Below are 27,710 nucleotides of genomic sequence, written 5' to 3'. Positions count from 1 at the left end.
ATTGATAAGCATGATAAGCAGATGACCTGACGATGAACAAAGGCTAAAACACAGAATATATACAAGCGAAGTGGAAACACATGGGGAACACAGCTGGGATGAATAGACATAATGACACAGAGGAAGCAAAACTAAACACACTGAACATAGGACGAGAGACTGTCAAAATAAAACAGGACTCACACTGAAACACAGACTAAGACACGCGGTTTGACACGGCGCCGGAGGAAAGAAGCAGGCATGGGGATGAGACAGACAGAAGAGATACAGAGGGTGAGAGACATGACGGGCTGGCGAGAACACACATGACAGACAGGGGAGACATGGAATGAAACACAAGGAGGGGGACATGGGAACAGGAAAGCAGAGATGAAACACAAGGGCATGACTAGGACTAGTTTGTTCTAGATTTAATTCACATTTTATTTCCAGTTTTTCTGCCCGTTTTAAATTTCAGTGTGATCATTGTTGTCACGTTCTGTTTTAATAACACCAAGTACTGTATGTGTTTGACTCTTTGGCACAAAGCCATGAGGTTAAATGTCTCACGTATTTCAAGTTTTTTAAAAACTCTACTTCAGGGAATCCTCGATCACCAGACGGGGGTGTGTATCACTAAAGGATTCTGAAGCAATCACAGTTTGCAGAGACTTTATAATTTTGGTTCGATTCCCAGGATCAAATGCCGAAAAAGCGGGAAGATAATATCTTCTTTACACATGAGTGATGATTTTTGAGTGAATACACACTGAGGGTCAGTAACTATAAAGCATTTGAAAGGCAAGATCAAAGCTGGCATTGTTCAGTTACTATAAAACGTTCGTGACGTATTAAAGGTTATGAGGCTTCTTCCGTGGAAAGGCAGGTATGAAACCACACACACAGACTGCATTTTGCACTTGTGTATGTGGGTGTGGAAAGCAGAGGACCGGGTCTCTTTACTCTGAAAAAGTCTGTCCTCACTCACTCTGAGCTGGATATACTGAACAAGAACCATGCTCCGCTTCATCCTGTTGGTATGTAACATTTCTGTTACATTTTATTTCTTATAAAACTATGTGCTGATTATGTGAGCAAATCTTGTGTGCCGATCTCGTCATCTATCATATGGCCACATAATGACAGATGACAGATGCAACGTGACAGATGTTATCTGAAATCTTCTTATAGACAACAACAAAAAATCCTCCAAAATATATTTTTCTTTTAGTTTTTAGATTGCTTAAAATGGAGTTAAGGGTTTGTCAGGGACTTCCTTTTGAAATGGTTTCATTTTTCTTATCATGCTAAATGCCTTTGCATGTCAATAGAAATATGTGTGTGCGCTCACCTTATCAAAACCTGTTTACCAACAAAGCAGGTACATAAATTAAAGCTACAACCTTTTGCCATACCTTAACATTCCTGCTTTGTCTTTCAGGTTTATTGTTTGTCAAGTGCAACAAACTCAGAGCTGTTGAGCCGTCACAGAAGGGCGTGGATTATTGATTCCTTTGAGATTGAGGAGGGCCATCCAGGGCCATTCCCATATGAGTTGGGCAAGGTGAGAAATTCAAGCAGAAAATGTCCATTTCCAAATTTCATAAATAAATAATGACAAATCCGAATGACATATTTTTACTTTGGACTTGGTGTTGGCTGCCCATTTTGTATGACATTAGCTGTAGAAATGTAGAACATCGCTTGAATGTAATGGAAATAAGCATACAGCATTGTCCATTTATGATCAGTTGCTTAAAAAAGAAAAATCCACTAACAGTGTACAAGCAGTTTTGTGTTTCAAATGTGTATTTTGTCCTCTCTTTCTTTCTTTAGTATACAAAAATAATCAATTAAATTTTGGGAGGAACTTTCATTTTAATGTAATTGCCAGAAAATACCCGTAGTATCCACCATAACTGACCTCACGGACATTTGCTGTTGTGTTGTAGGTGAGTGTTGATAGGGAATATCAAATATACTTTGAACTGCATGGACAAGGGGTGGACGAGGAGCCGATGGGAGTCATCTCCATAGACGAATACTCTGGCATGTTGAACGTCCACAAGGCCGTGGACTATGAGAAGTGGCACACACTTGAGGTTAGAATCGACACATGTTAAACTCCAACATGTAGCGATGCCGCAGAATTTCTGTTCACAGTGACCATGAAAAAATCTGTTATTGTGGAGTCGTCACTGTTAATAGGTTTGCAGGACAAACAAATTAGAGTTCTAATCAGATTATGTATTATCCTCTGTAAATATGAGGTTTTCCCTGATTTCATACACGATATGTAAAATATTGACACTAAAACATCTTTAAAGCACATTTTCTTGTGAGAGAACTGAAAAATATTTGTTTTATCATTTCTCACACTACATTCCCAATGTCCAACAATTTATCATGTTTGTCTTTATACTGTAACTAACTCTGCATGATATCTTTTGATGTCTAGCTAAGATTTGAGGCCAGAAAAATGGACATATCAATGGACACCAGGTTAGGAATTGAGATTTCTATAAAGGACATCAATGACAATCCACCACGCTTTGAGAGGGATCTGTATGAGATTAACCTTCCTCAGGAATCAACACAAGGTAAAAGTAACAAACAAGCAAACAAAAAATGCTCCTTGATTTGAACTTAATTACACAGTGATTATTAAATATGCTCGTTAGCTTGAGTTATTATTTCCCAACAGGCTCCAATCTTTTGAAAGTGCACGCTACTGACATAGACGAGAGAGAAACACTAAACTCAACCTTCCACTATGAAATCAAATCTGTGTCTCCAAATGTTAGAGACACTGAACTCATCATTGATGAGTCTGGATACATCTCATTCAAAGGATGTTTAAATTATCAGGTAAGAGACTCTTTTGTTGATATGTCAGGAGTACAAAACACTTTAAAGATGAGTAAGAAGAACGGAGGTATTTCCTGTTTGGCTAGATCTGTAACTGATAAGACAAAGTAAAACTAAGCATTTATGCAGATATGAATACTTGCTTTGAGTGCTTTCTCATGTGTGCTTTTGTTCCAATGAGCAAATTATCTTCCTGTACTACATAAAATTGCCAGTAAGCTACATTTGGTGACAAGTGGTCCAACTCCTTTGGGAGGAAATATAGAGAATAGTATTAATTCTTTATTCTTCTTTTAGTCTGTTAATGTAAAACTCTTCCTTTGCTTGTGTTAAGGTGGCTGAAAAGTTTACAATAGTGGTGGAGGCCAAAGACCACGGTGAAGTAGTCAAACTGTCCAGTTCAACCATTGTTGTAATTCACGTAGGGAATGGCAACAACCACCTTCCAGTCATCAGCGGTCAAACGGTAGGCAGTCAGTTGGTGTTGCAAACTCCAAACAGCACCAGTTTCAGCAGTTTCACACCTGTAACCTGATACCTATGTGTAGTGTATACAGAACACAAGGTAAGACCCAATGGTGATGTGGCATTGATTAGTCAAAATATAAACATAAGAAAAGAAAACTGAGGTAAATTGAAAAATTGTGAAAGGTGGAAAGAATAAAATATGCAGATAATATCATATTTCAGTTGCATTTATACTGCGTTTAAGGCCTAAAACATGGATGCAGTTACATTGTTGTTGTTATTACTTGTCCATATTTCATATAATCGCCAAATCATAATTTTATAGAATGATATCTGCCTAAGCCACAAACTAATTACAAGGAATATAAACACTTAATCAACCACACTGAATCCATGATTGCATAAATTGTAATATCAATAAACATAGATGAGGAAATTGTATACATTTCATGTTTTGTACTAGTACCAGGGAGTACTTCTACAGGTTTATACACCCTGTATTCAAACCACAGGGCACTGGTAAAGTGAAGGAGCTTGAGACTGGGGTCTCTCCTCTGAGGCTGCATGTGACAGACAAAGACACCCCCCACACCTCGGGATGGAGAGCCAGATACACCATACATGGTGATGAGGGAGAGAACTTCAAGATACTAACAGACTTAGAGACTAATGATGGGATCCTGACAGTAGTTGAAGTAAGTGGAGGTTGGCTACATGCCATACATTACAGTGACACCCAGTTTCTCTGTAATTACTTTCTCAACGTCTCTGTAATTAATATATATTTGTCAAACCTGCTTTTTGGGCTAACAAAGATTATACTCTCATATAATGATGCTGAAAATAGCTTCTGAATTTCACAAAGAAAAATTTACTGATTTTGCAACTCTGTTGTATAATTTCAGCCTTTAGACTTTGAGAATGGGGCGCAGAGGGAGCTGTTGATCTCAGTGGAAAACGAGGCGCCGTATTACTCCTGTGAAGTAAAAGAGAGGACGCCCTCAGGCCTCTGGAAAGTTGACACCATTAAAGGCCATGATCCCTCTGGTGCAGCTGAACCTCAGTCTGTGAAAGTCACCATTGATGTGGAGGATACCAATGACCCTCCTAAATTCAGCATGACGGTGAAAGAGGTCGCGGTGATGGAGAACGTACCCGCTAGAACCTGGTTTGATAAAGTGACAGCTGTGGATCCTGACTCCAGTTATTCCAAAGAGTTTGTGTAAGCGATTTATTTGATTAAACATTTCTGAAAGTTGCTCTGAAGCTGTTCAGTTCTGTCTAAGTGCACTGAATCTGTCCACAGGTACAAGGTAGGAAATGATCCTGCTGGCTGGGTGATGGTGGATCCCCTCACAGGAAACATCACAATGATAAAGACGCCCGACAGAGAATCTCCACACGTTGTTAACGGCACCTACACCATCTTAGTGTATGCAGTTGACAAAGGTAAACACACACTCTGAGTTTTAAAACACAAACAAAACAAATCTAAAAAAACAGCTTTTTTTTTTTTTTACTACATTTCTTGCATCTTGGACAGGTATACCACCAATGACAGGAACAGCTACACTACATATCCATGTGTGGGACCAGAATGACAATGTGCCACAGCTAACAGTGGACAGCCTGGATGTGTGTGTGTCTGATGCCCCCACAACCACCAACATCGAGGCCTTTGACCCAGATGAAGCACCTTATGGAGGGCCTTTCATTTTTGAACTGTTGGGAAATGTTGAAGGAAAATGGAGACTGAATCCTGCTTATGGTAGAAACATCCTTCGTGTATTTAGTGACATATTACAGAAAAACAAGCACAAAAGCCAGAACTCCTAAAGTATCCTATCATTTCCTGATCTTTTCTTCAAGGTTACACAGCTGGTCTGGTGAAGGAGCCCGGTGTGCTCCCTGGTCAACACACAATTCATCTAAAGATCTCCGACATGCAGGGCGCATTTAAAGTTTACAACCTCAGTGTGACTGCATGTGGCTGCACTTTGACACCAAACTGTCGAATTCGCCAGAAATCTGAAATAAAACTTGGCCCTTATGCTTCATTCATGATCATTTCTTCACTTTTACTTCTTCTGTGTAAGAAACACACCGTTTACTTTAGTGTAGGAGAACTGTGATATGTGTGCTAACATCTCTAAGAACCCAGTATAAGTTTTATTTTACTCTTTGACAGTTCTGCTGCTGCTGGCACTCAGCATCTCGTCCAAAAGAAAGTTTATCACTATGGAGCCTGAAGATTGTTCAGGAGGAATCCTCCTCCAATCAAACACTGAGGCACGAGGAGACAACTGCAAGGTCACTGTTTAGAAACATTTGCATCCATGCCAAAGACCCGTTTTAAGGGAAATATCATTAAACCATTTCTTTTTCTTTAGATTTTTGACACTATTATGGAAGAACCAGTTTGTATGGAGCAATATAATCAATCTAATTTCCATATTCCACTGAATGGGATGAGAAATGGGAGATATTCAGCAAGGGTGGGTATGAATGAAGTTCAGACTTTTGGCAGTTTTCGGAGCTTACGCTCACAACCTAGGATAGGTCATCCTTCCATGGAGCATGTACTTTTGTAAAAGTATCCCTTGAGAGTGTGATAAACAGAATCCTCTATAGATCCCCTCCTGCTCTTGTCATCCTTTTGAACAGGATTTTACACAGAGGTCCATCCACCCACGCTTTAGGGGAGTTCGGGATTTCAGAAGAGAAAGCCAATACAGCCAATACAGCTACACTGGGAACCAGGTTGTACACACCCACAGAAGATCGAGGATGACTTACAAATGGATCTTAAAATAATAAATATATATTTGTGTTCTTTAAATTTCAGTCAAACTGGAATTCTCCAATAACCACTGGCTTTGACAGCAGCCATCAGGTAGAACACCAGAGATTTGTGTTTGTAATCTTTTACTTTGAAATCAGAGATAAAGAAATGTGTGAACCTTTTGTGTGCATTTTGAAGACATGAGCAATATGAACGTCCTCCAAACACAAACCGTGAGCTGTGCTACGGAGTCTAATGACATGCAGGTTAAACTGCTTCAGTGCCTAATCTCTTCAGTAAATTACATCTCCTGTGCTGCATTATTCAAAACATATGAGCATGTATGATTCAAAAAATAATAATTTACGTGTTGCAAAATTTTCAGAAAGTGACCTCACTCTGGAAGAAAGAAGTGGACTTAGGAGACGATGAGCTTCACATCTATGCAGTGGAGGGGAATTTAGAAACCAACTCAGCGTTGTAGACAATCAACATTTTGGAAGAGGATTCATTTCAGGACACACTGAAAGATCTGGGTCCAGAGTTTCACCAACTGGCTTCTATATGCAGCCCGACACAAACACAGTACTCAGGATATCCTGTTATGTAGCAAACATTTTTGTTTCAAGTGTGAGGAAGAAGGCATTTAATCCCTTTATTCCATTCAGATTTGGGGTTAATTAAAAAGGGTTTGTGGCAACCACTTCTGCATGAGATATACTACCAGAGAGCTTTATTGTTAATCACATGTATTTAATAACTGTGCCACATGCATCTTCATTTTTCATATCAAAATGAGGAAAGAAAAACAAAAGTGCACAGTTGCTGGATTATAATTGTTCTTCACTTTCATGTTAGGATCCAAAATGCTAATTTGCATTTGGGATAAACAAAAAAAACCAAAAATCATCTTCACTGAGTGCTCTACCAACTTTTGGGAGCGCTCTCTGCTCAGTGGCATTTGGCCCAAGTGGTCCTCGTAAAAAGGCATTTTTTGGGGTGAGGCTGGAGATTAAGGAGGTTGTGGGGTCTTTGTCACAGAGCTGTGCCTAATGCCAAAATAAAAATGAATTGATTATGTGGTGTCCACAGTAATCAGGTTTGAAGAGCTCCTAAAACTCCCTACACCACATACATACTGGGAGTTAGTCATGATAGGTAAAGCATGTCTTTTTTTAAAAAAAGAGAGATCTTGCTTTTGTGTTGAATCTCGAGCATCTGTGGCCACGATAGATGTGTTTTTACCGGTAGTTTTAAAGGTGTTATGGGGTTTTGGACTCAGGGTTTCTGAGAACAGTTTTGGTTCTGTTTTGGTTTTGAGGATCATTTGTGTTTGAGGTATTATAATTTGTATTGTTTATATTTTTGCTTTATCTCCCAGCCGCCTCAGTGCTTCTTGTATAAATAGTGTTCAGTGTATTCTGTTCAGGTCTGTGTTTTGTCCTCCTGTGTCTCATGTGCGAAGTTAGTCTTCTCTCCCCTGTCACAATCTGCGGGCAGCATGTGGAGCTGAGGGGACAATCCAAATGCAGACACACGGAGAAAAGAAGGCTGGTTGTCAAACATTACAAAAAGAATAAAAATGGATTGCATTTATATAGCGCTTTTCTAGGCACCCAAAGTGCTTTACAGTTCCACTATTCATTCACTCTCACATTCACACACTGGTGCAGGCAAACCACAGTTGTAGCCACAGCTGCCCTGGGGCAGACTGACAGAAGCGAGGCTGCCATATCGCGCCATCAGCCCCTCTGGCCATCACCAGTAGGCGGTAGGGTAAAGTGTCTTGACCAAGGACACAACGACCAGGACAGAGAGAGCTGGGGGATTGAACCGGCAACCTTCCAGTTACAGATGAGCGTCCCAACCCCCTGAACCACGGTCGCCCAAGAAAGCCAAACTGAAAAAGGAACAAATCGTGAAAAACTAATCTAGAAAAACACTAGGAAAATCTGGAAACACTAAGAACTTGGAGACAGAGAGAGGGAGATCGAGGGACACAGAGATAAATAAACATGAAGACAAGACAGAAAAGGGAACACTAAAGGAAGTCTGATAACCTACAACCAACCTGAATCACAAGGCATAAACAACATAATCAGAAAACTAATCTAAGAACTATAACCCACTGTTCAAGATCAAAACAATAAACAAACAAGATTCATACGTCCAAAACACAAACACTGGGTCAACAACCCAGAACCATGACGTCCCCATTCATTTGTGTCTGTCTTCCTGTTTTACTTTGGTGATTGTTGTTGTATGTTGTAGGTTTTTTTCTGTGATTTACCAGAAATAAAATTTGGTTTTGAGTTCACTCTTTCTCTTCTGAGTCTTCCAAATTGGGTCCACATCCCACCAGCCACACACCCTGACATATAACATACCAGGAGTTACAAATTTAACATGCAAACATCTGAGTGCCTTTAACCAGCTCTGGTTTCTTGGCTTATTTTTTATACACGTGGTGTTTTTTGTTTTTGTTTGTTTTCTGCTTCTGCATCTTTTCTGTTGTTTTTTTTATTTTTATTTTATTTTTACTGCTCTTTACTTGCTCACAATTAAAATGGATTCAGCTTTCAGCTTTATTACAATGATGCAAAGTAAGAAGGAAAATAGGGTCATGTGATATCTCAAACAAAATCATTTTAATAAGAGGACTGACAGCTTTCCTTTGCATATCAATCTTTGGATGAGTACTGATTTAGTACATGTAATGCAGTGGTACAGTGGGATGGGTTGGTGTGGTTGTTGGAAGAGTGTTCAGAGAAATTATTTGGGGGTTTTTTTGTTAATGGAATTTGCTAAAAGGAAAATATGCTCATCAATATTTTGATGCTTATTTTTTGCAAGTGGTTCATTTTCATTACAGTCAAAGGATTGCTTAATCAAATCAATGAAAACAATCAGGCCCTACCTTGACTGTTTGCCCACACAGCTTTTAGAACAGAGTTTAGTGTGGAAGAAGTGGCGGTAACCAGGTCTCATGGGCTCAAGCATGGTGAAATGCAGCAGGAGGGACCGTAGTCCCAGCAGCAGTGTGAGAAAAAGACAGAGAAAGGTGAGATTAATGTGGTCAAAAAATACATGGAGGGATACAATAAGGAATAGGGGCAAGTGAAGGATTCCAGCAAAATTAATCAATACTTTGACAATCAGACATCGCTAATAGTGAACTGTCACATGCTGAAGTGCAGTGAAACTAAGAAGTGGTAACCCAACAACAGAACAGAAAACCTCACCTACACCCTACACAGCTCACTTTGTAGCTCAATGTCTCCCCCTTCTGGCTATCAACTTTTGATCACTGGGCACCTGAATAATGGATCTCTCTCTTTTTTATTTCTTTTTCTTTGTTCTTTTTTTTGCCTGTCCCGTTTGGTTCTTTTGCCATCAGAATTATTGTATAAAGGCGAAGAAAGATGCCCAACGGATTTACTTTACCAAATGGACCATCCAGCCTTGCCTTGAATACTGGATCTCAAGCTAAAGATTATATGACATTAGATGATCTCACTACCCACAACCTGCACCTTCATAGTGGAAAAAATAATCTGTAAACTCCACCCTGACGTGGTCCTTGCTTGCCCTTTACCTCCAAAACTCAAGTGATGTTGTGAAAACTTCAGCACAGCTGGTATCTGAGTTCCTCTTCGTCTCTTTTGACTGTCAGCGCAGTCTCTTCATTTTTGCCTTACAAGCATAAAGAAATGAATTATATGTTGTGTGTGTACTAATTTTTTTAGCTTTAATCCCGCAAGAAGTCCAAGATGAATCTCTTAGTGGAGAATTTTACAGTAACTATTAGAATAAATGAAAAATTTAAATAACACATTGACTGCTTTATTTTTCTTTAATTGTTTTGAGTATTTTTTTTGTGTCTCCATATAAAAGATATCAAAATCTGAGCATACAACTTAAAAGTAAAAAGAATCTATATATATTCTGCAGTCTATGATGCTTAAGGGACATCACTGCAGTGAGCATTTAAACATCTTTTGAATGAAAACATCAGCATATCAACACAAATCTGAAGAGACACTGCAACCGTATGAAAGAAGACGACTATTTAGTGAAATTTCTACTCCTGAGGATTAACTGCTGTGTAATTTATATTATTACCATCCAAGAACTAAAGTAAGCTGAAATTTCAGTTTTTTCTCAAACAAACTATTAGAATTTCTGAGAGATTTTTTGAGAAACTGAGTACGCCCACATGTACACGGGTATTTTTCAAAATGCAGCTTTTTCTATGCATTTGGGCCTTTCGTCCACACGTAAACTGCATTTTGGGTCACTGAAATGTGACATTTTTAAAAACTCTTGCCAGGGTGGAGATTTTTGAAAACTACATTTTTGCGTTTAGGTGTGGACGAGATTTACTGAGGCAACGTCTGAGTATGTGTGTGCCGTTTTTGACATCACGCTGTGGTCACGTTATTGTTTACATGAGATCAATTTCTACAATGGCGGATATAGACAAAATACTGCTGCTGTTATTCTTAGTATCTGCAGTTTTTACACGCTTACATATACACACACAGTTTATGTCCCTCCATTTAGAAAGACCGAGGCATCAGAGTGAACATGGGATGTAGCTTCTCCATTCAACATAGACGCTCTCACAACCCAAATCCTGACGTCGGTTTTGAATAAAAAGAATTGTTTTAATTAGTTTTATTTATGCTGTATGCATTTTGTTCATTCCAAAGTTGTGAGTCTACACCAGCCAAAATGCTGTTGTTGTTGTTGTTGTCATTGAAAATGATGATTCTGATGAGGCATTTGAAGACTGTGTGGATGTTCACCAGTACATCCCAGAAGAGGACCCTCGGCCAGGTGTATCCAGGAGGAGGTCTAGAGAGATGGATGAAGAACAAAAGAATCAGATGGTGCGAGGAGTTTTCTGATGATGACTCCGACTTCATTTCTGACTGTGACACTGATAGCGAGGGTTGTTCTCATGTTGGTAATATTGCTGATGAGGACATCAATCAGCAGGTAATAAAAGAAGAACCACTGCCTGGTGGATCCACGAAAAAGCCCAGAGAGTGTAGATGAAGAAGAGAACAGCAAAACACTCAGGCTTGCAAACTCTGATTCAGGGACAAGCTCAACTGTGCATGCTCACTCTGAGACCAGTCGTGATGAACATTTTTGGGGATGAACTTGAAGAGCTTGACAACCATGAAACTGGAGGCTCGAGGAAGTGGTCCCGAGAGGATTTTGAGGCAGAAGAGGAATACTTGCGTTTGCAAATTTCTGAGTTCACCAGCACAAGTGATGACAACTAACACTATTTCGACAGGTTTTTTCATTATCCTTTTAGTAGGCTGATGGCCAACTCATGTGAACCCGAATCCTCCCTTAGTTATGCTGCAAGGCGTAGGCTCCCGAGAGGATTCCCGTGATGCATCGCGTTTTTCGTTTTCATCCACCTTTCTCACTTGAAATGTGTTAACAGACCTCCCTGTATTGAATAATACTTGTGATTAATCTCGGTCTCTCTTCCACAGCATGTCTTTTATCCTGTCTTCCTTCTCTCACCCCAAACGGTTGCAGCAGATGCCCGCCCCTCCCTGAGCGTGGTACTGCTGGAGGTTTCTTCCTGTTAAAAATGAGTTTTTCCTTCCCACTGTCGCCAAAGTGCTTGCTCATAGGGGGTCATTTGATTGTTGGGTCTTTCTTTGTAAATATTATTGTAGGCTCTACCTTAGAATATAATGCCTTGAGGCGACTTTTGTTGTGATTTGGCGCTGTATAAATAAAATTGAATTGAACAGAAAATTGAATAGATGTTACTGTGAAGAGATATTCCCTCCATAGAAGGCTTAGACCCAAATGCAAATTCAAAGCACATGGTTAAACTATTTATAAGACTTTATTTAAGGAGAAGGAATGAAGAACGTGGAGTTAGGAGTGTCAGCAGAGAGCAGGTACCAGAGGAAAAGCTATGGAGAGACTGATCACCTGGGTCGTGATGGGAACAATCCAAAGGGAATTCTGCAACAGAGGAGAAGAAGTTGCTGGACGAATATGTTGTCAGAGGAGATCTAAACACAGGGAAAACAAGGTTAAACATGGAGAAGCCAGAATTGGAGCAGAGGTGGAGCCTAGTTACCACTGTAGATAGCAGAACAAACTGGCGAGGAGTAGCAGACAGCGCTGGTTTAAAAAGCCCTCCTGCTGATTGTTTGCAGATGAGGCCCAGGTGAGACGCTGGAAACTCCACCTCTGAAGGTGGACATAGAATCCCGATACCAAGTGGAAAACCCCCTCAGACATTCTATGGAGCATGACAGAAGGATGAGAAAGCATTCATTGCCCACTCATCCACCAGTCAGCGTAATCCTTAAAAGTTTATTCACATATTACATTTTTAAATAAAGATCATTGAAGAATATGGAAAAAAAATCAAGTGTTTTTAATGACACTGCATTTCATTCATGTGTCTCTAGTGGTGTTGTAGAAGTGTTTGTGTGTCGGGCTGCACCACCAAAACACCACAGTATAATAGAGAGCACTGCCCACCACAGTGTGATAAAATATATGCAGCATCTCATCACACATGCCAAAATGCTTATCACATTTGTCTTAATAACCACAGTGTGACCCATGGTAGGTACCTACTTCAATAGGACAGAGCTGTAGCCATACAGTCAGTTAAAATGGGTTTAATGTTAACACAAAATAAAAGTAAACATGCACCTAAAACAATTAAAAGCTTTACTTCATTAAATACGGTTAAAACTTTAAAATTGTATGATTGTACGTGGGGGACAGGATAAGCGCTGTGGGGAACCTGTTAAACACAAATCAACATATGACACACGTTTAAAAGGGACGGCAACTCACCCTGAACCCCAACCGGACAAAACACTATAAAAAATAAAATATTCAGTGCCGTCTCCACTCAAGCTCACCATGGTGCATGCAAAAAATGGAAAGCAAAAAACGATTAGTTTTCCATGCAGCGCCTTCACTGTCTGCAACAATATATATATAAAAAGGGTAAACCACTCTAAAATACAATAAATACATGAGGTGCCTACTGAGACAGTAAAATAAAACACATAAACAAAACAACAATATCGACAGCCGTCAAAATAAGCTTCAGCTCTTCCCTGTCAAAGTACATCAGTCTAAAACAAATTAAAATACATTGATGTATCGGGACCTCAGCCCCGCAGCCAGAAATCCACCCAGGCAAAGCAGCTTGGCACAAGTTCAAGTCCACACCCTGAGTATTGGCCTGTGGTGGTGGAGTTCACTACACATTTCTCCACAGGAGTAACTGTGGAAGGCTAGAAGGCTGTAGAGCTCCGGACCCCACATGACTACCAGTTGTCAGGTTTAATAAAAATTTCCACTGTTAGTCATGGATTGGCCTCCCTACAGCCCAGCATTATTGAAGGAGTGCGGCATCATCTTGACAGAGAGAAAAACAACATTGAAAGAAGAGCTTTGAATAATCTTCAAGAAGCCTGGAGAACTATTCCTGAGGACTAGTAAAAAAAAATCACAAGAAATCTTAACTAGACTCTGTTGAAAAATAAAAGTGGTCATAACAAATATTGACTTTCAAGTTGTTTAGCATTGTACAAACTCTTTTGTTTTTGCTTTTTGTCGAGGATCGCTAATTGGCAGGAAGGAGATGGACCCAAAATGCATGCACAGTATAAACAAGACTTAATCTCAAAAAGCAGCTTTAATGATGAGCTCTTACAAAATAACTGCAGGTTACAAACAAAGAATCCAACACAATGAAACTTCTACAAAACACACAGAACAAGGAGAAGCACAGACGTGAGGGAGCATGGGACAACGGACAAGTGGAAAATGAGACAAAAACACACCATATAACAAGGGAAGAGGACACAGGTGGGAGGACGGCTAAACACAGACCATGAGAGTAGGAAGGTAGAACTAAATACAAAGCACACATAACAAACCTATCGTCAAACTAAAGCAGTCAAGGAACTAAAGGCACAAAACACGGCTTCTATTCGTTAGACTGAGTTTGTCCTATTTTGATTTCCAGCTGTCAGTCACAGCTGGTTCCATGGAAAGGCAGGTAAACAGACACACACGCAAACATAGAAACACGCGTGCGCGCACACACGCGCGTACAAAAACAGGATTTTACGGTTGCATATGTGGGTGTGGAAAGAAGGCTGGGCTTGCTGACTGAAGTCAGTCCTTACTCACTCTGAGCTGACTGCAGTGAACAAAGGTCATGCGCTACTTCTTTTTATTGGTACGTAGCAATTACTTTTGTATTCCTTTGACTTTTCCTTTGTCAGACATGCTAATTATGTGCGCAAATACTGCGTGCCCTAATGGATCTCTTCATCTGTCCTATCAAATGGCTACGAAAGGCAAAATTCTTGAAAACGTTTTCTGAAATTGCTTAAAATGGAGTTAATGTTTTGTTTTCGGCGATACAAATCTGGGACTTCCTTTTGAACAGGTTCATTTCTCTTATCACGCTATACTCGGAAAGCCTTTGCATATCTGCAGAAATGCGTGTGTGCGCACCTTATCAAAACTGGTTTACCAACTATGCATCAGTGAGCTTTTAAGAAGTTCATTACCCCAGACGCATAAATGATAACTTCGTTGTAAGCCCATCCCCTGACATTCCTGCTTTGACTGACTGTTTGCCCTCCAGGTTTATTGTTTATCAGGTGCTAGAAGCTCAGAGCTGCTGAGCCGTCACAGGAGGGAATGGACTACTGACTCGTTTGAGCTTGAGGAGGGTTATCCAGGGCCATTCCCATATGAGTTGGGCAAGGTGAGAAATTTAACCGGAAAGTGTCCATTTCCAAATTTCATAAACTGAAAGACTTTAAAATGACAGAAAAAAACAAACTTTTATGTATAGGTTTTTACGTTTCAAATGTATTTTTTGTGGAATATAAATGCACAGTGAATTTAATTTTAAGGTGAACTTTTTTAATGTAGCTACCAAAAAACTAATACTAATAATGCAAAAATAATCAGTTCATTGATTAAAGCTGATTTAACACCTGCATTCCTTTGATACTTGCACGTTTCTTTATTTAACCATGCCCAGGTTCACAGCAATAAAATCAGTGATACATTTAAAATCACAAAACGGACGTTTACGTATGCAAACATTTGCTGTTGTGTTGTAGGTGAATATTGATAGGCAAAATCGACTAACCTTCCAACTCTATGGAGAAGGGGTGGATGAGGCGCCGATGGGAGTCATCTCCATTGACAAAGAGTCTGGCATGTTGTACGTCCACAAGGCTGTGGACTACGAGGAGTGGCAAAAACTTGAGGTTAGAATCAACACTCGCTAAACGCCAACATGTAGTGATCCCACAGTCTTTCTGTTCATGTACAAATTATTCATAGTGACAGTGAACACCTGTTATTGTGGAGTAGTTACTATTAATGAGAGTGCAGATTAAGCATGCTCATGCTTATTGTCAACCAACAGTTTTTACACTTTACGTTTCTGTCAGCATATCGTCAGAAGCTTTACCTGATTTCATACTAGAAATGTCAAATTTTGTTACTTTGGTTGCATAAAAAAGGCTGAAAAAAAATCTTTAAAAATTATTTTAACTTCTTGTCACAGAACTTTACCACTTAATGATAATCTTTCCATGTCATAGATCACAATATTTACTATTTATTTTCTATTGTAACTAAGTCTTCATGGTATCATTTGATGTCTAGCTAATATGTGAGGCCAGAAAGATGGACGTGTCAACTGACACCAGACAGGTTACCAGGTTACGACTTGAGATTTTCATAAAGGACATCAATGACAACCCACCACGCTTTGAGAATAGTCTGTATGAGACTACTGTTGATCAGGAAAACACACAAGGTAAAAAAATAATAATAATAATAATATATATGTACATATAATTATTTGATCCCCGCTAGTTCTGTAAGTTGGCTCACTTACAAATGAATACATTTTTTTTTATCATAGTTTCATTTTAATGGTGAGAGACAGAATGGCGTCGTTTTTACTGCTTCCATTGCTGAACAATTGCATCACCACTTGTTACCATCTCAACAAGGTGTCGGGGACATGAATGGGCTTGTAGTCCATTCCAGCCCACCTCCATGGGGCAAGAGTGGACTACAAGCCCATTCTTGTCTCGACATCCTTTGACAGCTCTTTGGTCTTGCCTGTGGTGGTGGAGAGGTTGGAATGAAAGAAAATGACTCTGAGGATAGGTGTACTTCATATACATAGCAAGCTGAGATTAGGAGGATCTGTAATTGATTGATTGGAATCTGTGTGCCTACAACTTTTAATGTGATGTGTTTTTTCTGGATTTTTGGTAGATATTCTGTCTCTTTCCACTAAAATAAAACTACATTAGAAATGAAAAGAGGCTCTTCATTTCTAATGTAGTGAGCAAAGTTAAATTAGCAGCAGGGGATCAAATAATTATTTCCCCCACTGTGTCTGTGTGAGTCATGTCTGTGTGTTTATCTATCTAGCCCTGTGTGTGTGTGTGTGTGTCTGTGTGTGTGTGCTTCTTCCTTTGAATTGAATTAAACACTGAGTATTATATATGCTCCTTAATTGTTTATTTCCCGACAGGCTCCAATCTTTTGAAAGTGCACGCTACTGACATAGACGAGAGCGGAACACTAAACTCAACCTTCCACTATGAAATCAAATCTGTGTCTCCAATTGTTAGAGACACTGAATTCTTCGTTGATGAGTCTGGATACATTTCATTCAAAGGATGTTTAAATCATGAGGTAAGAGACTCTTTTGTTGATATGTCAGGAGCACGAAACATTTTAAAGATGAGTAAGGAGAACGATTTGGCTAGTTCTTTACTTGAGTAAGTAAAACTTACGGAGCTATTTATGCAGATGCGCATGCTCACTTTGAGCAGCAACAGATTCTTTGCAAATATCACAAAGGTTACAAATGTTTCCTTATTATAAAAAAAACCCATTCGTGTAATACAAAAAAACACCTGTAAGCTTTGTGCATAATGGTCTAACTACTGTAGGAGCCACTGTCTAGGATACACTATGATCTATGTATCCTATGAATACATTGTTATGCTATTAGCCTATTAATGTAAAACTCTCCATTTGCTTTTGTTAAGGTGGCTGAGAAGTTTACATTAACGGTGGAGGCCAAAGACCACGGTGAAGTAGTCAGCCTGTCCAGTTCAACCACTGTTGTAATTCATGTACGGGATGGCAACAACCACCTTCCTGTCTTCAGCGGTCAAACGGTAGGCAGTCAGTTGGTGTTGCAAACTCCAAACAGCACCAGTTTCAGGAGTTTCACACCTGTAACCTGATACCTATGTGTAGTGTATACAGAATAGAAGGCAAGACACCTTGGTGGTTCGTCAAACATAAATATAAACTCATATTTATACTGCATTCACAATGAGTTTACGTTTTAAAGATGCAGTCAGTAATTTTTTATGTTTTATAATAGAAAAAAATGATATTATTCTCATTAATATATAGATTATTGTCTATTTATGCCAAATTAATACTTTCTCATAAACTCATATTTAATCCATTAAAATGCATAGAAGCAGATTTGCTTATTGTGAAAGCTGTGAAAGCTCACTCAGTTTCCCTCTAATAAACAGTTTGAGTGCATTTTCACATCATATGAGAGTTTATTCACTAAGTGTCAGAGTACAAGTTACATTCACTTTAAACAAAGTTTCACTAACGCTGCTAACAGTAGCTAATGAATGCTAATAGCATCACTTAGCGACAGAAAACACCAGCGTATCTGAACATTTCACCTCAGCATGGCTGTCATTGGACAGAAGAGAGCTTCTCTTCTCACTAACTCATATGGAACTCTTACCCAACATCGACATCTAAGCTAAACTGTGAACTCACAGCCTTCCACAGATATGGAAAAACTCTGGGGTGTATTCAGATCTGCTCCAAAGGGAAGGAGAAAGTTGCTGGACTAAATTTAATGATTATGGACTTGAATTGGGAAGGATAATAAAACAGAACTTAAGTGACTGCAATCTACTAATATCAAGCAATCACAGTTTTACACAGTATTACTTTAATAAACTTGTGTAGTTGGCTTGCTCCATACTTTACATAACCACCAAATCATTATTTTATAAAATCATATCTGCTTGTGAATAGACCACACTGACTCCATAATTGCATAAATTATAATAGACACATAAGAAAAAATGTATACTTAAAATTGTGTATTAGCAATGGGAAATTCTTCTACAGGTTTATACACTCTGTATTCAAACCACAGGGCACTGGTAAAGTGAAGGAGCTTGAGACTGGGGTCTCTGCTCTGAGGCTGCATGTGACAGACAAAGACACCCCCCACACCTCTGCATGGAGAGCCAGATACACCATACATGGTGATGAGGGAGAGAACTTCGAGATACTAACAGACTTAGAGACTAATGATGGGATCCTGACAGTAGTTAAAGTAAGTGGTGTTTGACTGCATGCTATACATTACAATGACACCCACAGCTTTTTTTTTTAAATTTATTATCCTCTTATATAATGATGCTGACAATATTTTTTGAATTTCACAAATAAAAATTTACTGATTTTGCAACTCTGTTGTATAATTTCAGCCTTTAGACTTTGAGAATGGGGCGCAGAGGGAGCTGCTGATCTCAGTGGAAAACGAGGCGCCGTATTACTCCTGTGAAGTAAAAGAGAGGACGCCCTCAGGCCTCTGGAAAGTTGACACCATTAAAGGCCATGATCCCTCTGGTGCAGCTGAACCTCAGTCTGTGAAAGTCACCATTGATGTGGAGGATGCCAACGACCCTCCTAAATTCAGCATGACGGTGAAAGAGGTCGCGGTGATGGAGAACGTACCCGCTGGAACCTGGGTTGATAAAGTGACAGCTGTGGATCCTGACTCCAGTTATTCCAAAGAGTTTGTGTAAGCGATTTATTTGATTAAACATTTCTGAACGTTGATCTGAAGCTGTTCAGTTCTGTCTAAGTGCACTGAATCTGTCCACAGGTACAAGGTAGGAAATGATCCTGCTGGCTGGGTGACGGTGGATCCCCTCACAGGAAACATCACAATGATAAAGACGCCCGACAGAGAATCTCCACACGTTGTTAACGGCACCTACACCATCTTAGTGTATGCAGTTGACAAAGGTAAACACACTCTGACTTTTAAAACACAAACAGCTTTTTTTGTACTACATTTCTTGCATCTTGGACAGGTATACCACCAATGACAGGAACAGCTACACTACATATCCATGTGTGGGACCAGAATGACAATGTGCCACAGCTAACAGTGGACAGCCTGGATGTGTGTGTGTCTGATGCCCCCACAACCACCAACATCGAGGCCTTTGACCCAGATGAAGCCCCTTATGGAGGGCCTTTCACTTTTGAACTGTTGGGAAATGTTGAAGGAAAATGGAGACTGAATCCTGACTATGGTAGAAACATCCTTCGTGTATTTAGTGACATATTACAGAAAAACAAGCACAAAAGCCAGAACTCCTAAAGTATCCTATCATTTCCTGATCTTTTCTTCAAGGTTACACAGCTGGTCTGGTGAAGGAGCCCGGTGTGTCCTCTGGTCAACACACAATTCATCTAAAGATCTCCGACATGCAGGGCGCATTTAAAGTTTACAACCTCAGTGTGACTGCATGTGGCTGCACTTTGACACCAAACTGTCGAATTCGCCAGAAATCTGAAATAAAACTTGGCCCTTATGCTTTATGCATAATAATTTGTTCACTCTTACTACTTCTGTGTAAGAAACACACCGTTTACTTTAGTGTAGGAGAACTGTGATATGTGTGCTAACATCTCTAAGAACCCAGTATAAGTTTTATTTTACTCTTTGACAGTTCTGCTGCTGCTGGCTCTCAGCATCTCGTCCAAAAGAGAGTTTATCACTATGGAGCCTGAAGATTGTTCAGGAGGAATCCTCCTCCAATCAAACACTGAGGCACCAGGAGACAACTGCGAGGTCACTGTTTAGAAACATTTGCATCCATGCCAAAGACCCATTTTAAGGGAAATATCATTAAACCATTTCTTTTTCTTTAGATTTTTGACACTATTATGGAAGAACCAGTTTGTATGGAGCAATATAATCAATCTAATTTCCATATTCCACTGAATGGGATGAGAAATGGGAGATATTCAGCAAGGGTGGGTATGAATGAAGTTCAGACTTTTGGCAGTTTTCGGAGGTTACGCTCACAACCTAGGGTAGGTCATCCTTCCATGGAGCATGTACTTTTGTAAAAGCATCTCAGAATCCTCTATAGATCACCTCCTGCTCTTGTCATCCTTTTGAACAGGATTTTACACAGAGGTCCATCCACCCACGCTTTGGGGATTTCAGAAGAGAAAGCCAATACAGCCAATACAGCTACACTGGGAACCAGGTTGTACACACCCACAGAAGATCGAGGATGACTTACAAATGGATCTTAAAATAATAACTATATCTTTGTGTTCTTTAAATCTCAGTCAAACTGGAATTCTCCACTAACCACTGGCTTTGACAGCAGCCATCAGGTAGAACACCAGAGATTTGTGTTTGTAATCTTTTACTTTGAAATCAGAGATAAAGAAATGTGTGAACCTTTTGTGTGCAGTTTGAAGACATGAGCAATATGAACGTCCTCCAAACACAAAACGTGAGCTGTGCTACGGCGTCTAATGACATGCAGGTTCATCAGGTTGGTAGTCTCTTAAGTATGTCACATCTCCTATGCTGCATTATTTAAAAAAAAATTAATAAAAATGTATGAGCATGTACCATTAAAAAACAAATCACTTCAGGCATATTTGTATTTGCTTTTGACATGTTCCGCTTTTTACAAAAGCTAACCTCTCTGCGGGAGAAAGAAGGGGACTTGCTAGACGATGAGCTTCACATCTATTCAGAGCTAGACTCAGACACTATCCCAGAGCTGGAGGCAATCAGTATTTCTGAAGAGGGCTCATTTCAGGACACACTGGAAGATCTGGGTCCAAAGTTTCACCAACTGGCTTCTATATGCATGACAGCCAAGGACTCACAACCTAAGGTAGGTCATTCTTCCATGGAGCATGCACTTTTGTAAATGCATCCCTTCAAAGTGAACAGTTTCCTCTATAGATCACCTCCTGGTCTTGTCACCCTTTCCCAACAGGAAATCCACTCACCATGTGAAAATTTAAGAAGAGAAAGCCTGTCCTACCAACACAGCTACCCTCAGAACCAGGTTGTACACACCCATAGAAGATCAAGGATGTCTTACAAATGGATCTTAAAATAGTAAATTGTTTCCTTTTCAAATTTCAGTCAGACGGGAAATCTCCAATAACCACTGGCTATGACAGCAGCCATCAGGTAGAACACCAGAGATTTGTGTTTGTAATCTTTTAATTTGAAATCTGAGATTAAGAAATGTGTGAACTTTCTTTATGCAGTTTGATGATATGGGCAACATGAACATCCTCCAATCACAAAACATGAGCTGTGCTACGGAGTCCTTTGAACTCATGCCAGTTTGTCAGGTTGGTAGTCTTTAGTCCATTATGCGGCATTTAAAAATAAAAATAATCACTGCTGGCACATTTGCATGTGCCACCTTTTACAGAAGACAACCTCACTCCCAGAGAAAAAAGGGGACTTCGACAGAGACCTTCACATCGACGCACAGGAGGGGGACTCAGATGCCATCTCAGAGCTGAATAGGATCAGTATTTCTGAAGGTGGTTCATATCAGGACACACTGGAAGATCTGGGCCCAAAGTGCCACCAACTCACTTCTATTTGCAGCCCAACACAACGACAGGACTCAAGATATTACGACATGTAAACATTTCTGCTCCAAGTGTGAGGAAGAACATTCAATTCCTATATTCTATTGGGAGGAGAGACTAAAAAGGGTTTGTGGCGACCACTTCTGCAGGAGAAATGCTACAAGAGAGCCATATTGTAATCACATATTTATTACTGTGCCACATGCGTCTTCAGTTTTTATATCAAACTGGGGAAAGAAAAAAAAAAAAAAAAAAAACCCAAAACAAGCAAAACCGAAAACAAACCACAAAAGTACAGTTGTCCATTTTGACAAACCTGTCTTCAGAACCCATTTGGATTACATTTGAACAGCCAAGTATGTGTAACTTTATACAAAAAAACAAAACAAAAAAACCCCAAACCAAATTCCACATCGCATGTTTCAAACTAAGTAACAATATTGCTTTTTTTTTTTTTTTTTAGTGCACAGTTGCTGGATTAAAAGAAACTGCTCTCCCATTTCATGTAAGGATCCAAAATACAAATTTGCATTTGGGATAAACAAAAAAAAACAAAAATCTTCACTGAGTGCTGTTGCAGAGGTTGGAACTCAAGGAGGTTCCTCTTAAACAAGTCAAAAACTACAGTATGTACAACAGTTTAACAAAAAGGAAATCCTTCACACTCTGCCACTACCAACTTTTGGAAGCGCTCGCTGCTCAGTGGCGTTCAGCCCTCTGCGTCCACGCCCCCTGAATCCTCTGCCTCTCAGGAAGCGACCAGGAACTCCAAATGTTTCTATGTTCAACTTTTTCTCCTCAGCCCAGGTGGTCCTCCTAAAACGCACAGTTTTTTGTAGGGTGGGAGTAAGTATATTACAGAGCTTCACAAAACAAATATTACAAATAAACTGTTTAGGTCACCTGGGCTTGAGGTCTGATGAGACGTTATCAAAGAAACACTTGGCTTTGTCATAGTACTTATCTCTGAGAGGCTCCTCCTCCTCCTGTTCAGGAGGGCTGTCCTGGGTCTCCCAAGACTCCTTCTCAACTGCAAAATACATGTATATACTCAGCTCAGTTTCTGTCACCTCAAATAAAACTGAATTGATTGGTGATCTTTAAAACATACCAACATTTTGCTTCGTAAGATCTTTAAACTGAGCATTTGCACTTTCAAAATCAAAATCTGACTCAAATGCCAAAGTTGAAGCCTTTGTGTTTTTCACTATTAGTTGGCCTCTGCTTCTGTTCCTGGACCTGCGGCTGCCTGCAAATAAGCATTTAGAGGGGAAGGGGAAAAAACAAAAAAAAACAACACACCACACAGTTAAAACTGGTTCTCAAACCAGTTCATCTAGTATGAGACATTTCATTTTGTAATTTAATGCTTCCAGGCAGATGGATACCTTGTCTCTGCCTTAGTTTCTGGTTTCCAGTATTTTGGCCTTCAGCTGAGGCAGCACTTGGCTGAGATGGTGCCTGTCCTAAAATGATATATGATAATCTTTCTCCTTATCGTGGTGGACTTAAAAGCAGTGCAATGAAGTCAACTGATGTTAAAGTAAATGTTCACTGTTAAAGTCCGCTTACTGGTGGGTATATTCTCTTTTTGAACCTGGGCACCAGCCTGTCCAGACCGCTGAACTGGACGCACCAGCGGTTTGTTCTGTGGCTGGGTTGTAGTCTTTCCCTTTTTCTGTGCAGCACTGACCAAAGGCATGGTCTGGACAGCCTGTTCAACCATAGGGGCTCTTCTGGCTTGGCCTGAAAGTCCTAGAATTGAGAGAGCACAAAGAAGCCTAGTGGTGCAAGACCATTTTCCATGCAGGAAACCCAGATTTACACAAACATAAATATATAACAAATCCTCTGTTATATTGAGAAGAACTCTGTACCTAGTCCCAGTGCTGCACTGTACTGCTGGTTGAGTAGAGAGCTAGCAGCCAGCTGATTGTAGGTGGGCATCATGTCTCTGTAAGGACTCCAGCGTGGGTGATACATTGCAGAGGAGCTGCCAATTGATGACTGATCCCACAACAATAAAGACAAAAATGAACTTTTACAAAACTTTCTATCAATTTCAAATAAATCTACAGTGAGGAAACAAAATTAAGTTGAATCTCCTTCACCTACTCACCTGAACAATAGCAGGGTCCCGAGGAAGTCCATGGTGTGGTTTTGGTGGCTCAGACACAGTAATATCTTTTATGTCACTGCCCCTGAAGATTATGAATTCATAAACTTCATCTTTGGGTGGCACTGGTCTAACTGTGTGCCGGTCTTCAGTGCCGTAAGATTTAACTGGGAAAATATATGTTGAAATGACATAAAGCAAGTCAGCTGTTTTTTTAAACTGCAGCAAATTTTGTTTAAGACTTAACTGAGAAACACAGCCTCGAGCCACATCCTGTAAAGCATCAACCTACCTTTTGCTAAAGCAACTGTGGACCTGTCTGTGTCCACAGAAGACAAAATGCCCTCATAACGAATCTGTGCCTTGGATATTAAACTTATTTTACTGCCAATGTAAGGAGTTCCTCCAGCACTCATGCTTGCAGTAAAAATATGCTTTCAGATCAAACTTCACCTACAGAGTGAGAAGCCACGCCACACACACCTTAACTAATCCACAGTGTGCATGATGGAAAGCACCTGTGCACTTTATAAGATTGGCAGGGCTGCACCTCTTTGCGGCTGTGTGTAAAACGGGGGTAGTTTCTTTACTCAGTCGGCATACACCGCTAGTTACAAAAGCAAGAGCGTGGAGTTAAACTAAGTAAAACTGGAAGCGGGCTCGCTGGTGTTAAACGCTAAGCCCAAACAGATCTGAGGTGTCCACTAACAAACTCACCAGCAGCTAGTGGTTAAAAATTAGTTTTGCTGTCGTTATGGTATAGGACAGGATTGTTTAACTTCAATAAACATATACATCAGGGGTAGGGGAACTCCAGGCCTCGAGGGCCAGTGTCCTGCAGGTTTTAGATATCACCCTGGGTCAACAAACCTGAATCAAATGATTAGTTCATTACCAGGCCTCTGGAGAACTTCCAAGACATGCTGATAAGGTAATTTAGCCATTTAAATCAGCTGTGTTGGATCAAGGACACATCTAAAACCTGCAGGACATCGGCCCTTGAGCCCTGGGCCCTGTTTCAGGAAGCCGGTTTAGAAAACTCAGAGTGAAAAACGACACCCACGGTTGAGTAACCCCGAACTGTCCAACTCGGAATATTCGGTTTCAGAAAGGCTGATAACAATTAGTTCAATCAACGCGGAGTTGCTTTAACCCCAAGTTAAGCACGCGCACGAGGATACATAAAGCCCTGATAAGCGGAGCACAGATTCAGCGAGTCACCATGGAGACGGAGGGAAAGAAGGCGCGGTCAATGTATTTTACAGCGCTTGACGGCGAAATTCTGATGGCAGCCATATGCCGAAAACATGCAAATTCCGCGGAAAAAAGTAACACAGCCACAGCTGCGAAAGAAAGGGAGCATGCATGGCAAAACATAGCCGACAGAGTCAATGCGTGAGTGTTAATTTAAACATTGATCTAGGGATTTCCACCAATTTAACACGTTATTTTATCATATGTTATTTTATTTGTTATTTTATACATTTTATTTTGTGATGTGATGTGAGCGCAGGTGCAACCCAACAGGCCCCAAACGTGCCTGGCAGCAAGTAAAAATGAAATATAAAAATATAGTCCAAACAGGTAAGGTGTAATTGTATTATGAGCCATAGTGCTTGGTCTGTTTGTCCCATGTAAATCAATTGCAGTTAGAGGCTACATTAATTTCCTTTCTGTAAGCACTTATTGAAATTATCTGAGCACATTACAAGTACATATTTGTTTACTCTGTATGCTCAAATGTGACCCGTTATAGCCAACAGAAAAAAAGCGGAGGCCCGAAAAACAGGTGGGGGTCCTCCACCACCACCACTCACAGAGGCTGAGCAGTTGGCCCTCAGCCAAAACAGTGGGCGCCCTGTGGCTGAAGGCATCTCTGCGGGGACATCCTCTGAGTCAATAACCCTGCAAGACACAAGTGCCTACATAGGGGGTAAATTCAAAATAATACATGATGTGCATACATCCTTTCTTCACAGTCACCTTTGCAGTGCTACTCATTCATTTGATAAACTCTTTACCATAATGGATTATTTTGTAGTGAAGTTATTTTCCTACTGATTTTGCCTTCCCTCAGTCTTGGTTGTCTTTGAGAGCAATATGACAATGAAGTGTAAGGTGATTGGTATGTTTGTTAATTGCCATTTGGTCCCTTGTAAGTTATAAGTGACCTGTATAAACCTCATATTCTATCAGTTGATGGTGGTGGTGTACTGCATCTGGTGCAGCCTCCTGTTGAGCCAGAGCGACATGCAGTTGTGAGTAATACTCCACAGATTATATGAGTTTACAGTAGAACAGCAATGTTGTTTATTTCTTTACCACAGGAAAATAATGAAGAAACATTGACAGCTGTTACAGAGGAGGAAGCAACAGAGACACTTTATGAGGTTTACATCTTTTAATACTTTGTGTACAGGAAATACAGGCGACCAATAAAGCCAGTTGATCCAAAAATCTGTTTATTCTTCTTTCAACATGTTGAGGTGATGGGTCAAAGGAAATGATTGTGACATATGGTGTCTCTGACTGCGCTTCCATCTTGTATGTCCGTGGGAGGGTCAGGATGTTCATGGTTTGGATCACTGCTGATGTTTGGTTCAGAAGGACAGTGTTCTCCTCTAATTGTGGCAATGTTGTGAAGAATCACACATGCCACAATAATGTCACATGCCCTTTCTGGGGTGACCCTGAGTCTTTGCAGGCACTGGAACCGGGCCTTAAGCATTCCGATAGTCATTTCAATTCTGGCTCTTGTCCTGCAATTAGCCAGATTATATCGCTGCTGTGGGCCCGGTTCAGGGTCAGGGTAAGGGGTAAGCAAATAGGGTAAACATGGATACCCCCTATCACCAAGCAAGTAGCCAGTGAACTCTCCTAAGACAGAAGGATACACTTCAGTTCAAATGTCCCTGAAGCAATTGGTCTTTATATATTTTAAAGTATTCTCAACTCACCATGTCCAAATTTTGTGCTCAGTGTACATTCACGGAATATTTGTGAGTCATGGACAGAGCCTGGCCACTTGGCTTCCACATTTGTGATAATGTTGGCAGCATCACATATGATCTTCACAGTGCAGAGAACACTAATTAGCATCCATTACTATAATGAAATAATATGTTAGTTTGAAATGCTACAGGGAACTATGTACCTGTACATTAATGCTGTGGAAAGACTTCCTGTTCACATAGTCTCCTTCATTTACTGAAGGAGCAATGATTGGAATGTGAGTGCCATCTATACAGCCAATCACGCCTGGGAACCCTGAAAATAAATGTAAAATTTAAGTAGTAGTCCAAGTATCACCACATCATAAATTAAGTTTTGGTCATCCTGATACCTGCAATTTTGTGGAATCCCTCTTTGATAAATCTTGTGGGTCTATGACCGGGGAACACCACAAACGAGTACAGGAGACGTTTCAGTGCAACTGTAACATTCCTGACTGCCCGACAGACGGTAGCCTTGGAAACGTGCTCAGCGTCACCAATATTATACAGAAAGCTCCCGTTTGCAAAAAACCGAAGTGCAATACAAATAATATGTAATGAACTGAGAGCATGTCCGCGATGTGTCACATGCGTAATATATGGCCTGAGGATGTTATTCAAATAACTTATAGATTGTGCTGAGAAACGGTAACGTTCGCACAGAAAATCATCAGGAAATGATAAAATGTCCAAACGCGCTCTGATCACTCTCTCCCGGCGG

The 27,710-nt window shown here is 40.2% G+C and overlaps 2 protein-coding genes and 1 long non-coding RNA gene across 7 annotated transcripts; 1 reads left to right on the top strand and 2 right to left on the bottom strand.

Annotated features, from left to right (window-relative positions):
* The first annotated feature begins 897 nt into the window (after nt 1–897).
* LOC120715850 (cadherin-like protein 26) lies at nt 898–23,169 on the top strand. Of its 4 annotated transcripts, none has more exons than XM_040003080.1 (21): nt 898–1,016; nt 1,421–1,543; nt 1,932–2,081; nt 2,438–2,579; nt 2,684–2,847; nt 3,182–3,313; nt 3,828–4,010; nt 4,221–4,537; nt 4,622–4,764; nt 4,859–5,083; nt 5,185–5,406; nt 19,966–20,087; nt 20,168–20,332; nt 20,425–20,511; nt 20,597–20,644; nt 20,725–20,808; nt 20,956–21,159; nt 21,265–21,336; nt 21,417–21,464; nt 21,545–21,631; nt 21,715–23,169. In XM_040003080.1, exons 1-21 carry the CDS (start codon nt 996–998, stop codon nt 21,934–21,936), a joined length of 2,961 nt encoding a protein of 986 aa, XP_039859014.1. In that variant the 5' UTR covers nt 898–995; the 3' UTR covers nt 21,937–23,169. The 4 variants fall into 4 exon arrangements, with proteins under 4 accessions (XP_039859014.1, XP_039859015.1, XP_039859013.1 ...); XM_040003081.1 differs by lacking the exons at nt 898–1,016; nt 1,421–1,543; nt 1,932–2,081; ... (6 more) ...; nt 4,859–5,083; nt 5,185–5,406 and adding exons at nt 14,232–14,354; nt 14,769–14,891; nt 15,256–15,405; ... (6 more) ...; nt 19,321–19,545; nt 19,647–19,868 and having other exon boundaries at nt 20,168–20,272; nt 21,715–22,276; XM_040003079.1 differs by lacking the exons at nt 898–1,016; nt 1,421–1,543; nt 1,932–2,081; ... (6 more) ...; nt 4,859–5,083; nt 5,185–5,406 and adding exons at nt 14,232–14,354; nt 14,769–14,891; nt 15,256–15,405; ... (6 more) ...; nt 19,321–19,545; nt 19,647–19,868 and having other exon boundaries at nt 21,715–22,276.
* Nucleotides 5,822–18,797, bottom strand: LOC120715854. Its single transcript, XR_005691753.1, has 3 exons — nt 18,691–18,797; nt 7,014–7,028; nt 5,822–5,832 (listed from the first exon to the last, which is right to left on the bottom strand). It is a non-coding gene; the product is annotated as an uncharacterized LOC120715854 (long non-coding RNA).
* LOC120715853 (protein LSM14 homolog B-like) lies at nt 22,342–24,817 on the bottom strand. Of its 2 annotated transcripts, none has more exons than XM_040003086.1 (8): nt 24,289–24,814; nt 24,000–24,163; nt 23,758–23,887; nt 23,453–23,635; nt 23,269–23,346; nt 22,992–23,129; nt 22,784–22,910; nt 22,342–22,696 (listed from the first exon to the last, which is right to left on the bottom strand). In XM_040003086.1, the coding sequence occupies exons 1-8, from the start codon at nt 24,410–24,412 to the stop codon at nt 22,540–22,542; spliced, it is 1,101 nt and encodes a 366-aa protein (XP_039859020.1). In that variant the 5' UTR covers nt 24,413–24,814; the 3' UTR covers nt 22,342–22,539. The 2 variants fall into 2 exon arrangements, with proteins under 2 accessions (XP_039859020.1, XP_039859021.1); XM_040003087.1 differs by having other exon boundaries at nt 22,566–22,696; nt 22,996–23,129; nt 24,289–24,817.
* Between the last annotated feature and the right edge of the window lie 2,893 nt (nt 24,818–27,710).

The sequence above is a fragment of the Simochromis diagramma genome, unplaced genomic scaffold (assembly GCF_900408965.1).
Source record: "Simochromis diagramma unplaced genomic scaffold, fSimDia1.1 OVJJ01000646.1, whole genome shotgun sequence".
NCBI classification, from domain to species: domain Eukaryota; kingdom Metazoa; phylum Chordata; class Actinopteri; order Cichliformes; family Cichlidae; genus Simochromis; species Simochromis diagramma.
The sequence above is the reverse complement of the archived record's forward strand: the minus strand, read 5'-3'. Positions and strand labels throughout refer to the sequence as shown.

What these genes read in the sequence shown, in the direction of transcription:
- LOC120715853 (XM_040003086.1), bottom strand. Translation starts at nt 24,412, where the DNA reads ATGAGTGCTGGAGGAACTCCTTACATTGGCAGTAAAATAAGTTTAATA. An exon ending in CACAGTTGCTTTAGCAAAAG is followed by an intron (nt 24,164 to 24,288) that starts GTAGGTTGATGC and finishes ATATTTTCCCAG; the next exon opens with TTAAATCTTACGGCACTGAA. An exon ending in TCATCAGACCTCAAGCCCAG is followed by an intron (nt 22,697 to 22,783) that starts GTGACCTAAACA and finishes TGTGCGTTTTAG; the next exon opens with GAGGACCACCTGGGCTGAGG.
- LOC120715850 (XM_040003079.1), top strand. Translation starts at nt 14,334, where the DNA reads ATGCGCTACTTCTTTTTATTG. An exon ending in AGGAGTGGCAAAAACTTGAG is followed by an intron (nt 15,406 to 15,808) that starts GTTAGAATCAAC and finishes TTTGATGTCTAG; the next exon opens with CTAATATGTGAGGCCAGAAA. An exon ending in GCTTTGACAGCAGCCATCAG is followed by an intron (nt 20,645 to 20,724) that starts GTAGAACACCAG and finishes TTTTGTGTGCAG; the next exon opens with TTTGAAGACATGAGCAATAT.